We start from the raw sequence: 15,226 nt of genomic DNA, 5'->3' as shown, positions 1-15,226 counted from the left end.
TCTTATATTGGGAAAGCTAACACCTCCAGGACTTCCTCAGCAGGTTGCTACCCATGTCTCATTGGCCAGAACTGTGCCTCTTAGCCACCTAGAAATTAGGGAGCTGGGAAAGAAGATATTTTGCTTTTCCAACCTCTATAATGGAAGGGCAGCAAGAGGACGGGTTTTGAGAATTACTATTAAGTAAGCAAATCAACAGTGTCTACAATACTTGAGTTTTAAATTAATACTAGTTTCTTATAGTAACAAATGCAAAAACCTAGTTTCCATTAAGCCTTTAACTTCAATTTACAAACCTTATATTCTATTTATGAATCTTGTAAAATAAAAACAATCACCTTCATTTTTTACTTTATTAATATTTAACTCAAGTTGAATAAACTGAATTCCTTTAACAACCAATCCCATTCAAGGCTAAGTTAGTTAAATATACTGAACTATTTTAAACAGCATTTTAAATGTAATGATTGAATTTTATTTTACATACTTAAATGCTTGCTTAAAAACTCTAGAAAATCCAATAAAATATATTTTAAATATAGTAAACGTAAAGTTCGCTTAAATATTCCTATGCTGCTTATTAACTTGGTCAAATTTTCTAACATAAAATTACAAGTTTAAACTCAGTATCTATTTTACATTGCAGTTACTAAGTTAACGTTATTCTTTAATTGCCTAATTCTCTTAAACTTTAAAAATACTTTAAATTTCATTAGTATAGATTATTCCTACATTAAAATACAGTACCATTACTATACATATTATCAATTTTATTACTTCTATATTTAATTCTAAAATTTATCACTGTTGAAAAAACATGTATCCATTAAGGGGAAAATTTTGCCAGACCAGATGAACAGAGGTTTTGTTTCAAACAAGCTGAAGCTGCTTTTGAGCCAGGATCTCTTTACTACAACACCGTATGTGGAGTTTCTTATGTCCGTGATAATTCTACCTGAAGCTCTAACAGTAGAGAACTCCAAGTGCACACCCATCAGAGCAGTTGGTCTGAAAGTCCACATCTTCTGTATTCAAGTTAGACCTGTGTAAGAAAGGAAAAACTTTTCCTCTGCCCCTCTTAGGTTCAGCCCTTGGGGACCTGTAAATTAAACTGGCAAAGGGCAGATTAACAAGGGAAAAAGTTTATTTGTGTGCATACCAACTGGAGCTAACAAAAGACGCTAGCTTTCTAAATGGTTAAAGTTAGGAGCTTTTATACCTGAGTTGGTAGGGAAATGGGAACCGGAAGAAAAGGCCTCTAGGGAAGAACAAATAAGTTTCTTTAGAAAAGACAAATGCGTTTTTAGGAGCATTTAAATGTGAGAGTAGATAGGTTGTGACAATGCTTGTTTATGCAGATACAACTGGTCTTTTCCTCTTCTTCTCGGCCATGAAACTTCCCCAGAGAGGGGATTTATGGTAGGTTTGTTCTTGGTCTCTTTCCTGGGGCTAGAGTCTTCCCAACAACCTCATTTCCCAGAAGTTCCTGCTTTTAGTCAGATAGGGGAAGATCCAAGAAGGCTTCTTTCTACATCTGTTGACTCTCAAATGTCTTTAGCCTAAAATAACCTGCATACCAACTCTGGGGTTCCAAATGAGTCCCCACACCTGTTAAATGATACTATAAAAAGAAGTAGAACGAGGAGGAGTAGGGGGAGAAGGGCATAAAATAATGACTCTCATACAAATAGAAACTGAAAATGTCTCAAAGACTTTATTTAACTCATTTACTAATGAGAGAATCAGTAAGATATTAGTCAATTCAAAGGAGAATTCAAAACACACACACACACACACACGTGTGTGTATATATAGACTAATAGAGTGCAGAAGTCAATTTGCTTAATAGATGTGAAAATGACCAAAGATCAATAATCTCTCAAAATCTGCATTTCTGTCTGTCACACACAATCTATACTTCTTTGGACAAAAGTCATTTGCATCACTACAAATTTTCCACAACTTACAGCGTTGTAAAATAGCTCAAAGACAATGTAAGATGGAGACAACCTGGCCCAGTGATCCTTAGGTTTTTTTGCCCATTTCAAAGTCTTTCACAGTTTTTTCTGTCATATCATTACCTCCTTTATCCATCACTTCTTTCACTTTCAGTAGGCAGAGTTCTGTGCCCCAACAAAGTTGAGGCCAACTTCCTTCACTAATCTCTTCAGTGTCATGTTCAGTTCTTATTCTTTTCTTATTCCTTCTGTCTAACAGGGCCACAACCCTTGTAAATATTTTAACGGATTTTGAGTATATCTTCCGCTTTCGTTCTGACTCTGCCTGCATTCACATCCCTGGAGACACACTAAAGACAAGTGCAAAGAACAACACAGAAACTTCACGGGCTTAGATTCTTCTCTCTCTTTTGTCTTGTGATTCTTGGTTATATAATAGATTTTCAGCTCCCAGCGTATAATATGTGGTTACTTAGAATTCTGCACCAGAACATGGGACTCTCCCAGGGGTTGTTAAGCGCTACATACTGGCTAGTCAGTAAACAATGACATTTTCTCAGCACTGCACAGTCTGTTCCAACCTTAGTTATCAAATACAGTCACTAAACTATCAAGATTCAATGCCCTGAGGAAGTTAGCGGTCTGGTCTTACCAATTTTCTTACTAGTTTGTCCAACTGGCAGCCGTTATAGGCCCATATGTGAGCCGATTCAAATACAAAACTATTCAAAAGTTAGCATTTCAACCTCACTTAAACAATCCTATCCAATGCAGCCAGCGATCCCTCACATTCAAATGACAGTAGCTTTTTGAGAAAGAAATCCTGCCATATGCAACATGAATGAACCTTGAGGACATTATGCTGAGTGAAATAAGCCAATCATGGAAGAACAACACTGCATGATTCCACTTATATGATGTGTCTAAAATAGTGAAACTCATAGAAGCAGAGAGTAGAATTGTGGTTTCCCAGGGGCTGCAGGAAGAGGGAAATGCGGAGTTGCTAACCAAAAGTATTAATAAGCTTCAGTTACGCAAGATGTATAAGTTCTAGAGGTCTGCTGTACAACATCGTGCCTGTAGATCACAATACTGTATCATACACTTAAAAATATGTTAAGAGGGTAGATCTCATGTTACATGGTCTTGCCAGAATAAAATAGAATTTTTTTTAAGTGGGAGAACTATAAAGACTCAGCAAAATAGAACTTGCTCAGTTAGATGGTCATATGAGAACAGCTATTTTCCTGTTTATTTAATGTATGAATACATCTTTTAAAGTGAAGTCGCAATAACCATGGCAGCTTTGGATCTAGACAAATAATTTGGGCATTATGTCATTCAAGAGGGTTTTCTAGATTTTTATGGAAGGACAGAAGGTTATCACTCCCCTTGACAAGGATGGAAGAGGCCCTCAGGTCTGCACAACATGTATATGGTTAAGGCATTGCCACCAACTTCATGGCATCTAACCATTTTTTTCAGTTTGAGATGATGGAAAAGTTCTGGAGATGGATGGTGCTGATGGCTGCACAACAATGTAAATGTACTTAATGTCACTAAAGTGTACACTCCAAAAGGGTTAAAATGGTAAATTTTATGTTATGTACATTTTGCCACAAAAAGTTTAATTTCAATAACAGTACTGTCAATGCAAAATAACCAATAACCATTCTAGAGATAAGAGAGAAAAGGTGCGTTTTACTTGAGCCAGGGTGAGGATTATGACCCAGGAAGACAGTTTGCACAAAAGAAGAAAGCGTCCTGGAGAAGCATGGTTTAGTACAGTCTTATACCTTTTTAGAAAAAAGAACATACATTAAACTTGCCCAAGATACATAGTCTTCAGTTTCAAAGAGGTATTCAGTTGCAAATCAGCAGGTCAACGTGACCCTGATGTTGAGAAAGGCACCGACATGGGCATTACCAGTAATGCATAAGAGAAGTAGTAAGCGTCTTATCTTAAGACGGCGCATTCTTTAATGTTTAAAGCAGATGTACAGTGTATGCTTGACAGACAATAAGGCAAGCTTCTTTAGTTCAAGCCAAATCAGTTTTGAACCAGAAGTCACCCCATATACCGCAATATGTAAAAATCTCTTGTCGATACTTGTTTGCGTTCCATTCCATATCCCAACAGTGCCAGGCATAGTGATCTTTTGGAAGCTTACAGAGGGTAGGGGGGATTTCTTAGTTGTTCTTTATAATCTCTACTGCCTGATAAGTAGACGTGGGCTCCTGGGTATGGCTATACATGTTTGGAAGAAGGCTAAGTTCCTCTGAGACACTCTACATGAGAAAGATCTAAGAGATATAGAGGTTGCAGGACATCCAAACCCCAAGAAGGCTACAGCCAGGGAGGCTGGAAGCTACTCAGCGGTGGAAAAGGTGACTCCTCCTTAGCACCCAAGGCTCAGAGACTTTCTGAGAAATGTCAGTCCAAAGAGGATAGTTCAGATAATTCACACTGAAATATAAACTCTCTTTTCTCTCATCCCTTTAAAATTGTCAACCACTGAAATATTTAGGCTAGAGCAGGGCAAAAACAGCACTCAGGGCAGCAGGATAGCTATGTTACGTGCCTGTAGCATGTTTACTTGCTCCACTGAACTATTACTTCTGTAACTCTGTGGGTATACTCTTCCAGAGAAATTCAATATCATTTAATCCAGATATTCCTGCTATTACAGTATGACTTGTTGTTGTTCTTAAAGACACGGTTCCACGACGAAACATAGTACAAAGGAAAAAAAATTTTTTCCACTTCTTTAGATTTTGCTTTTGACTTTGTAGGGAAAGAAAAATTTCCCTCTATCCTCTTATATTCTATAACGAAGACCTGAAAATTAAGCTGACAAAGGCAGATTAACAGAAAAAAAATTTACAAACTTTATTGATGTTAAGATTTTTAATTTCACATACATTAAGACTCTACAGAAAAGAAGAGAAAACTCAAAGAAGTAGTTAGACTTGAGGGCTTATATACCATCTTAACAAAGGGTGACAAATTGTGGAGAAGTGACTAGACAAAGAAAAGGGGGGTGGAGCTTCTAGCATGGCAAATTGTGGGAAGGTGTATATGTATGTGTAAACCAATGGAAGAAAAATGTTATTTTAGTAAGGTTTGTTTGTGCAGACTCATCTCTGTGCTGACTTTGCATCTCCAGTGATGAGATTGTTCTCCTGGTGTGGGAGAAAGGAGGGAAAGGGGAATCTATGCCTTGCTTTTAGGCAGATGGGGGAGGGTAGAGAGCTCTTCCTGTGTTTACTTTTTCTCAATTGCATTCAGCTCAAAATAATCCTATGCCAAAGTGGCATGTTTTGGGATAGCATATTCTGATCCCCTTCCCCTCCCCAAAATTTTCCTATAAACGTCACTTAGAGCCCCTTACTCTGCCACTTCTCTTCCTGAACAATTGAGTCCTAAAGCAATTTGGTAAATCAGAGAAAGGTATTCATCTGTGCTGGGAGTGATAGAGGAGCTGTGATAGCCCAGAGAGGAATTCTGGAGCCCCACTGGCATGAGGAGGTGTCACAGGTGGAGAGGGTGCCTGGCACCATGTATCAGATCCCAAACAGGGCAATGCTCATGTAGGAAAGATGGCCATGATAGGGGTCAGAGCTGAATGGGGTTGAGGAGGGCATCCATGTGGGAAGATTTGTCAAAATAACAACTGTATTAAAGATAGAGAGAAAGGAGTTCAGATATGTAAAGGGTGAAAACTAGATGGAATCCTACAGTGTTGGTTAGGATTTAGAAATGAAATCATAGATTTCTTTTCTTTCTTTCTTTTTATTTTCTGCGGAAGATTGTCCCTGAGCTAACATCTGTTGCCAATCTTCCTCTTTTTGCTTGAGGAATATTGTCACTGAGCTAACATGTGTGCCAGTCTTCCTCTGTTTTATGTGGGATGCCACCACAGTGTGGCTTGACACAGTGATAGATCCACACCCAGGATCTGAACCTGTGAACCCCAGGCTAGCAAAGCGGAGCATGCAAATTTAACCACTATGCCACCAGGTCAGCACCAAATCAGAGTTTTCTTATTCAGAGATAATATCAAGAAATAAATATAGATGTAACTGTGTGTATATATGACTAACTATACATAGATTTCCTAGTCTGTCTCCTGAGAGGGCCTGGTAGCAGTGATACTCCAGTATCAATGGGCATACCTAGGGCCTACGTCTTGGCTTCTATGTATCATTCTACTGTACAAGGAACCAGAGCTCCTTAGAGAAAAGGCTGATTACAGGGCTGTGACAGGGAAAGTACAAAAAGATCTTGAAACTTCTTATTGTGCAAAAAGCAAGGGCATGCACAAAGAACGATGGGTAAATGTCAAAAAGACACCAAAGCTAAGTTAAAGGAGTCCCCATTGGCCGAATCTTGGACAATGTGTACATCAAAGTAAATTATGATAATTAATGGATTTTACCACATTGAGTGAAGTACAAAACTATAAGTCTATCTGATAGAAATAAATAAATGAATCAATTACAATTTTGATGAATGAAGGGATTTGTACACAATCGCAAAGTACGCCTGTACAAAATGCTTATTAATTACAAAGGCTAGCTTTACAATTGAGAAGTTTGGGGCACATCACCTTAATCAGGTGGCTAAAGTGATCATCAGTAACAGGACAACTAAAAATCTTGCACTACCTGACAGGTTGAAATGAGCATCACTTCCGTGAATTTCTTGCCAAAGGTGCATAACCTAAATTTGTTTACGATGAAACATCAGACAACCCAAATTCAGGAATATTCTACAAAACAATTAATCCTCAATTTTCAAAAGTGTCAAGGTCCTGAAAGATGGGGAAAGTCTGAGAAACTGTTCCAGATCAAAAGAAATTAAAGAAATGTGACAATTAAATGCAGAGAGTGGTGTGAACTAGATCCTTTTACTATGAAGGACATTTTGCAGCCAATAAGTGACAGTTGAATGGATTCTGAGGTTTAAATGGTACTAAAGTGTCAGTGTTAATTTCCTGATTCCGGTGGTTCTAGTGTGATTATGTAGAAGAATGTCCTTTTTTAAGTAGGAAATGCACACCAAAGTTTTTAGGAGTGATTGAACATCTGATCAAGAACTTACTCTCAAATGGTTCAGATGGAGAGAAAAAAGTTCTTTATACTATATTTGCAACTTTATTTGAAATCAGCTCATTATTACATAAATTTGACTATTTACTGAATCAAATTATGTGCTCTGAAACAACTAAGTACAGTTGAAACCTGACACAGACAGATTGCTTCTCTTTGAGAATGTCACTTGCCCTGTTATTAAAATGTCCCACTATACCTTACAAAGGAAATAGTCACTTTTATTCTTTTCATGTTTTGATGATAGACCACAAATACATTTTTACATAATAAGCCTCATCAACTGCTCAAATTATTCTGTTTTTATCTCTTTGTAACTGACAATTATTCTAGAAAGTGTCAAAGATGTACAAACTTGGTAAGGATAATAAGCAAGAGAATTATACTTGGAGTCTACCATAGTCTGTGAAATTATATAAGTCTGAGATTTTAAAATAGCATAGTTAACTCATGTCCACACAAAAACTTGCACATGGATGTTTATAGCAGCTTTATTCATAATTGCCAAGACTTGGAGACAACCAAGACGTCCCTCAGGACATTCAGACAATGGAATATTATTCAGCACTAAAAATAATGAGTTATTAAATCAGAAAAAGACATGGAGGAACTCTTACTTCCTCCATGTTACTAAGTGAAAGAAGCCTATCTGAAAAGGGCGGGAACTCCGTTTTATTCAATGTTGTACACACAAAATCTTGCACAGGGCCTCACCTTTAGGAAGGAGCCTACATGTGAAAGAGCACGTGGCACATGCTTTCCTGATGTCCTCTATGTCTTCTTCCTCCTCTAGTACAAGAACAGCCTTGATTCTGAGCTAACAGTAAGAATGCAATAAATTCCTGATTTGTAAAGTTGGCAGAAAAATTTTCGAAAAAGAAGAGGGGAATTGAGCTAAATTGTAAAATACAGGCAGATACTTCATAGTAAAAGAGGCATGAGGAAGACATTCCAGGCAGGAAACAGCATGAGCAAAGGCAAAGAGAGGAGAATTCTGGCACCTTCTAAGGACATGAGAAAGAACATCCTATTGCAATGGAGGTTCTTGGAAAATAGTTGGCATCTGGCTAGTAAGCAGGGTGAAGCTGCCATACATAGGGTTGTACACGCCAGAATGAGAAGAGCAAATGTTGATAGGATATGGGGGGAAACCACTTTTTGCAATGCCTTTGTTTTAACTCTCTCCCGTCTTTCTTCATCACAGTTGCTCATGGGAGTGGGCAGCACGTCAAGTGCTCCCTCGGCTATTTCCCCTGTGGGAACATGACCAAGTGCTTGCCCCAGTTTCTTCATTGTAACGGTGTGGACGACTGTGGGAACCAGGCCGATGAGTACAACTGTGGTGAGTGAATGCCTGTAGTCACAGCAAGAAGCAGGGACGGAAGGACTGAAGGTGAAGTCGCTGAGAACGCTCATAACCGAAAGAGAAATAGGAGAAGAGAAAACTAAGTTCAAATACAAACTACATGCCGCTGAAGGAAATCTTACATTTGTTTCAATAACTTAAAATACCCATTCTTTTCTATGTATTTACATCACAGCCAATATTTCAGGAAAATAGTGATTGTGCACATAGTAAATTTTTTAACCCACAAATCTACCCAGTTAATGTCTTAGAGCAGAATGGTATAGAAATTGAGAATATGGGCTCCGAAACCAGACTGCCTGGTTTGAACCCTGGTGCAACAGTAACCAATTATGTAAACTTAAAAGTGTTTCTTAACTCTCTTTGCCTCAGTTTCCTCATGTTGCAGAAGGGTTTGAAAATTGTACCTCCACTAAGAGAATTGGGGGAAATTAAATGTAATGGGTTAGAAGAGTACAAGCATACAGCAGGTACTATTTAAGTGTTAGCTGCTATTACTTTCTTATCTTTTGCTTACTATAGTTATGACAGGAAAACGAGACCTAGAAAAGAAAAAAACAAAGTCCAGCTTACCTATTATATAACTGACAACCATATTTATGACTTTATGAAGGGCTTCTGGCCAATTAGAATACCTGGGGAAACTTGACTTTCAGTTAGGATATTGTTCAAATTTCCAAAGCCTCAAAAACACAGATTTATAAAAGGACTTGAATTGGCTGCGTCTGACTCATTGGAAAAAAAATAGCTTTGGTTAACAACGTAAAACTATGAGATTCTTCACTCACGGGGAAACAAGGTACTCTTTTTGGAGGACAAAGACACGTGCAACCATTCTAAGTATTGCATAAACAACTGATACACTGGAGACACCTTGCTGTTATCACTCTCTCAAGTATTACAGACCTTATAAGGCATCCTCTTGAAGATACTAACCTTCTCAGTTTGGAACATTGTCCCTAGGTGGTGGGGGTAACTAAACATTAAGCATGCTGTCTAAACTGGTGAGCTTAAGCCACAATTACCTTCGATTTGGATGCCTATACATATGTGTTTTCTTCTTTAAAAGAATACATACCATCTTGTTAAAATAACTGAAGACTACACAAGTGTTTTTAACCAAGATAAAAGTGTTCCGCCATTGTCAACCACTTCCCCCTCAAGCTGCCAGCAATTTTAGACAGGGAGAGTGACATGAGAGCTCCCTGCCAACTGACATGGTGGCAGGAAGCAGGAAAAGGAATCTGGTAGGAGCAGCAAATTCATCACCAAAAGTAGTCTCTCAGTGAAAAAGTTTTGCAAACTTGTGCCTTCATGCTAAAGTCAAAGAGACCAAGTAATAATTCGTAGTAATAATCCTTAAATTTATACAAGTTTCTTGGGATTCACCAACCAGAAAATTCAGACAGAGGCAATACACCATAGGAGTTTAAAGATCAGGTTTGGGACACCTGGCATAAATTCTAGCTATGAAGAGGTTAAAAGAGATGTTTTCTTTTCTGTGAAATGTGAATAATAAGCGCATCTGTGTCCGTGGGCTGTTGAGAAGATTCAGTGAGAAGTTATCTAAGATGCTTAGCAGAGGACCTGACATAGAATTCGCACTCAATAAATGTTAGCTGGGGTATCAGTCAGCTGTAGCTATGTTCAAACTTAGTGGCTTAAGAAGTAACCATTTGTTTAGCTCAGATTCTCTGGATCAGCAGCTCAGGCTGGGCTCAGCTGAGATCAGCTGCACAGTTCTTCTGGGCTGAGTTGGACTTTCTCATGCATCTGCAGTCATCTGTGGATCAGCTTTGTCATCATGCCTGGGACCTTGGCTGAGACAACGAGCATGACTCAGCTCTGGTTCTCCAGCAGGCTAAGCCAGGCATGGTAGAGACAGGGCACCCAAGAGCGAAGTGGAAGTGTGCAAGGCCTCTTGAAGTGTGGGCTCAGAAATGGCACACTGGCACTTCCACCACATCTTTGCCAAAGGAAGTCACCAGACCAGCCCTGTTTCAAGAGATGAAACAGACCCCTCCTCCTGCTGAGAGGAGCTGCAAAGTCACACTGCAAGGGGCTTGGAGAGAGGGTCACTGCGTGATTTTAGGGAGTCCTATCTGTAAACAATCTAAATATTTCTAGGAACAACTGTGATTTGTCTATTTACTTATCTTATTGAAACAGCAGCTGATAATTGAAGGAATGATATTTTTCTACACTCTTGATTTGGTAGTTATATGTATATGTAGGTACATGTGTGTGTATCCTATTGATTCTGGGATTGTTAGTCAGGGGTGGGTAAGCTTTCCCACAACTCCTGAAAATGTAACGATAGTTTATTTTGGCAAGAGACAAATTATGTAGATTGGTATATTTGGCCCTTAATTATATTCATTACTCTCAATCCTGGTAAATTTTAATAGAGAGAATGTAACACTAGGAAAAACATTAAGGCCTGTTTCTTTATACTTAGAATTGAATTCTGGTGACAAGTATGGGCTTAACTCTTGTGAAAACCATACATAATCGGAACAAACATCAGCTTAGAAATGTATCTATCCATAATGGCTTCTTCTTTTTCCACCTCTTTCACTTTCTCTTCCTCCCCGTGGTTTTTCCACTCTCTGTGGGTCTGTGAACCATTCTCTCTCTTTCTACTTCATTGTTTTCATGTCTCCCCATTTCCATTCTGCCTTTCTAACTGTCCCCTACCCCTTCCTTTACTCTCTCAACTTCTCTATTTCATGCTTGTCTTCTCTTCCCTTCTTTTCTCTTTCAAACCAAATCTACAACAAGAATCATAAATTAGATTCTAATTATTATTTGGCTCACTTTATTAAGTTTATAAGCTGGTTGTTATAAAGATTTTAACATCTTTACCTCCAAAGAAAAACTCCAAGCAGTTGCTTTTAGTTTCTATGTATTTGTAAAAAGATTCCTGCCACCAATACTCTACCCTTGAGCTGAGGATCCCAGAATGGAGGTTTTTATCTTACGGTCAGTGAACCCTTTGTGACTCAAGAAAATCTTCAGGGGGTCTGTGAATCCTCTGAAAACTATGAAATGTTCTGTATTTGTGTACCTGTGCATTTTTAATGAGAGAAGTGTCCATAATTTATCAGCTCTGCAAAAGGGTTTGTAGTTTTTAAAAGGCAAAGCTTACTAATCACTGTCATTGGCTAAAACAGAAATTTCCTAAAAAACTATTTAATCCTGAGTTGGAATCGATTTCTCACAATTAAGACTCCAAATTTATTAATATAAAATCATTATATTGTCAATAGTTTACCAAAATAATCACAACAAGAGTAAGAACTTTTCCTTACCTTCTTTGATTTCTTTTTAAAATAGAAACAGAGTTGTAGGAAGATTCCTCAACCAGGAGTCGGAAGGTTCAGGCTCCAATCCCAGAAGCGCCTCTTTCTATCTGTTGTTATTTGGGCAAGTCAGTTCTTTCGGCAAAGTCCCATTTTCCTTATTTGTGAAATTGCAATAATAAATTTATTATGAGGATTAAGTGAATTACATACATAAAAATGCTTGTCATATAATAGTCACTTAAGAACTCTGTGCAGATCAGATTTTTGACTACTCTACTTGGCAGTTCACATCTGGAGTTCACATCTTTTTAATTCTATCCCAGGAATTGTTTGCATTTGATTGGACTCCAAACCAGGGAAGTCCTGGTTTGTGTGGATGAAGGGAAATAGGAAGCAAGTCGAGTCAAGGTGGTATAAGCAACCTGTTCCCACAGTCCTGCTAATTTGTCATCGTAGGGCTCTCCCACATGAGCAGGGAATGGTGTGTACCACTAACTTTTATGAAAATGAAATATTCAGGTCATGGATGGAATAACTCAAGTTCTAGCTATATGTGCATATAAATACTTTAAACATTGACATATGAAAATGAATAGCATTTTGTTTAATCAACTATCACTAACTATTAAAAAAGCAGTTGACATTTGAAAAGCAATTAATATTAAAATATTGTTATTAAACAAAAAAAGAGTATGCTATTTTAAAACTTCCTTTATCCACCATTGTCAACATTTGAAAACCCAAAAGTCTAGTCTTGGAAATATGGGAAAATCGTAATCCACTCTTATGAAGATGTCTATATAACAAATACTGTATTAAACTCTTCCTCATCTTCTTATACCAGAATCACATAACTCTTGAAATTCACCTCAACCAGTGGACCTCCAAATGTAATTCTGGACCAAACTCATCAGCATCATCCACGAAGTTGGTAGAAATGTAGGTTCTCAGGCCACATGCCAGCCCTATGGAATCAGAAACTCTGCCAGTGGCTCGGCAATGTTTCTATAAGCTCTTCATGTCATTCTGATGAACACTAGATTTGGAGAACCACCAAACCAAGCCAGGTGAGCAGAAAATAAGGAATACATGCAAAATAGTAGCAACAGTAGAAATAAAGTAGAATCAAGTTTTCTGTATGGTATGCAAGCATTCTAACTCGCTAACAAACTCCATTATTACCACTGTTATCAAATTTTTTAGTTTCTATAAGAAAAACTGACACTCAACTAGTTGCAGGCATTAGAAATACAAAAAAATTGAACTTTACTAAAAACCTCAAAAATGGCCAATTGGCATCCTGCATGAGTAGGTTGGAACTTCCCAGGAAGGAGGGCAGAATTTCACCCCAATCTTTAGGATCCAGGTGACAAAAATTATGAGATGTAGTTATTTCTTCTAGTTTCTCCTTACATTAATTTCTTTCACCAGCTGTTCTTTTACCTTCATCTTATGGTATCTGGATAATTTATGCTCCCCAGGCTGTTCATTTTTAAGACATCCATATTTAAATTCTGTTTAATGCTAATTAAATTAAGTCAAAAAGTTGGTTCTTTTCAGAATGTATAAATCTCATGCATATTGGAATAAGCAGCATTAAATATATTTGCAATCACATAAAATACAATGACTTAACATACAAACAAAAAAAAAACCCACAGCTAAAAGTCACTTGTAGAGTGACCATTTACAACTTAATAGTACATTATCAAATAAAAAATCTTTTTCTAATGGAAGGGGGGGGACTTTTTCTTTAATTGGTCCTTTTAAGATACATCCTAAAAAATAGGTCCACAATCCTCTCCCTTATTCTATTAAGCTATTTAAACATTGACCCCAATAACAATTATTCAAGTGGAGAAATAAGTCAAATCGAACTAGTGGTAATAAGATCTAGGGCCATCACAAAGAAAAGAAACACCGTTCAATAAATTAAACTCATTCCTCAAGTATTGAACGAAGATATGAACTAATTATATTTATAAATACTGTTACTTTTTGTATTATCACAGGCATTTTAAACACTTATTTTAAATAAACACATTTCAAATACTCTTATTTGGCTATTAAGTTTCCAGTTTTCTTAGAAAACCCATAATTTCTCTGTAACAGAACAGCTTACTAAATGTAGAAAAATAAAATATCTCAGTCCAAAAAGCATAAGACATCATATCACTGAACATTTTTCATGAACACAATGCAAGCAAAAGTAAAAGGTTTAAAGTTTTCAGTTGAATTCACAGGAATCCCTTTCTTCCTAAAATATTTGGACAATACAGAATTTATATACAACTATAGACAAACATGTCAAAACTGATTGCACCATTTTTATAATAGCTTTGATCCTTACTGATAAACTTCAATATGCAAATGTACAAATTGTTTTCCCTGAGTTATGCCACTTGGTATAATTCCCATATAATTTCCATAGGTTTTTACCATGTATCGCTAACCCACTTTGCATCTCTACTCAGAACCGTCACAGGTACAATCACAACAGAGGCCAAAATAAGTCTTAAAGAGTCATTAGAGAAGTGTTTAGTGTGACGATGACAAACCAAAAAAGAAACGACCTTTCACTTTTGCAGCTAAAACTCTCAGACACTGGGGGGAATACGCCTGCGTATATATCAAGGAAACCTGATTACGGAAAGGTGATTCCTCATTCAGGAATATTTATGTCCATTTTAAACTGAGCGCTAACTCAGTAGTAAAAGTGAAACACTAAAGTAGCATCAAATTCTCAGATGCTATGGAATTTACTTACTACATGTAGATTTTTATTTAAAAGGAACTTGCATTTTCAGATTAGAATTTGCTAGGATTCCTTGTTTCATATTATAAACAAAAGGCTGTACCAAGAGGGCTCCCCCTCGCGGTTGCACTAACCCAACCCCGTCTCCCTGTTGGAGGCAGGTTTAATTACCCTACCGTGAAGACCTGAGTAATGAGGCCTCTTCTCTGCAGACTCGGAAGACCCCTTACCTGCTCGGTTAGCAGCCTGATCTGCAGGAAAAGGGTGAAGACACTAGTCACCCCGTTTCCATATTAATATTTCTATAATGTATAGGGGAAATGGAAAGCTCTTCAAATACGTTTTGAGTGGCGTAGTAGGTTAGTATCTGCCAAAAACTCACGCCCACCCAGAACCTCAGAATGCGACCTTATTTGAGAATAGGGTCTTTGCAGATGTACTGAAGGTAAAGTTTCTGGTTTCCCCCAGATTCAGCCCAGGGAGGAGGGCGGGAAAGAAGGCCCTTCCACTCTCCCTCTCTGGTCCAAGTCTCTTGTCCAGCCTAGAAACAGCAAAGCCTGGCTCTTCCTTCTTGTTTTTCCAAATCTATTTCCAATGCTCAAAGCTAGGCTTTTGAAAATCAAATACTAAGAATTTGACTCCTTTGTTATCTGCGCACTTCTGCGTCATTCCTTCCCCAAGGCAATGAAAGTGGAAAATTCTAGCTGCCTACTGTAGAAAAAAGGGCAGA

At 37.7% G+C, this 15,226-nt stretch overlaps 1 protein-coding gene and 1 non-coding gene across 10 annotated transcripts in view; both read left to right on the top strand.

Moving 5' to 3' along the window:
* RXFP1 (relaxin family peptide receptor 1) overlaps positions 1-15,226 on the top strand; it is a 109,431-nt gene that overhangs the window by 30,763 nt on the left and 63,442 nt on the right. For all 9 annotated transcript variants that reach the window (XM_070608794.1, XM_070608795.1, XM_070608799.1 and 6 more), the window contains one exon: positions 8,275-8,412. In XM_070608794.1, the coding sequence (XP_070464895.1) occupies positions 8,275-8,412 (138 nt within the window). The remainder of the gene's footprint in view (positions 1-8,274; positions 8,413-15,226) is intronic.
* On the top strand, positions 3,316-3,442 carry LOC139082101 (U6atac minor spliceosomal RNA). The gene has a single exon (XR_011537833.1). It is a non-coding gene; the product is annotated as a U6atac minor spliceosomal RNA (small nuclear RNA).

The sequence above is a fragment of the Equus przewalskii genome, chromosome 2 (assembly GCF_037783145.1).
Source record: "Equus przewalskii isolate Varuska chromosome 2, EquPr2, whole genome shotgun sequence".
Classification (NCBI taxonomy): Eukaryota; Metazoa; Chordata; class Mammalia; order Perissodactyla; family Equidae; genus Equus; species Equus przewalskii.
Note: the sequence above shows the minus strand (reverse complement) of the source record. Positions and strands in the feature narration are given on the sequence as shown.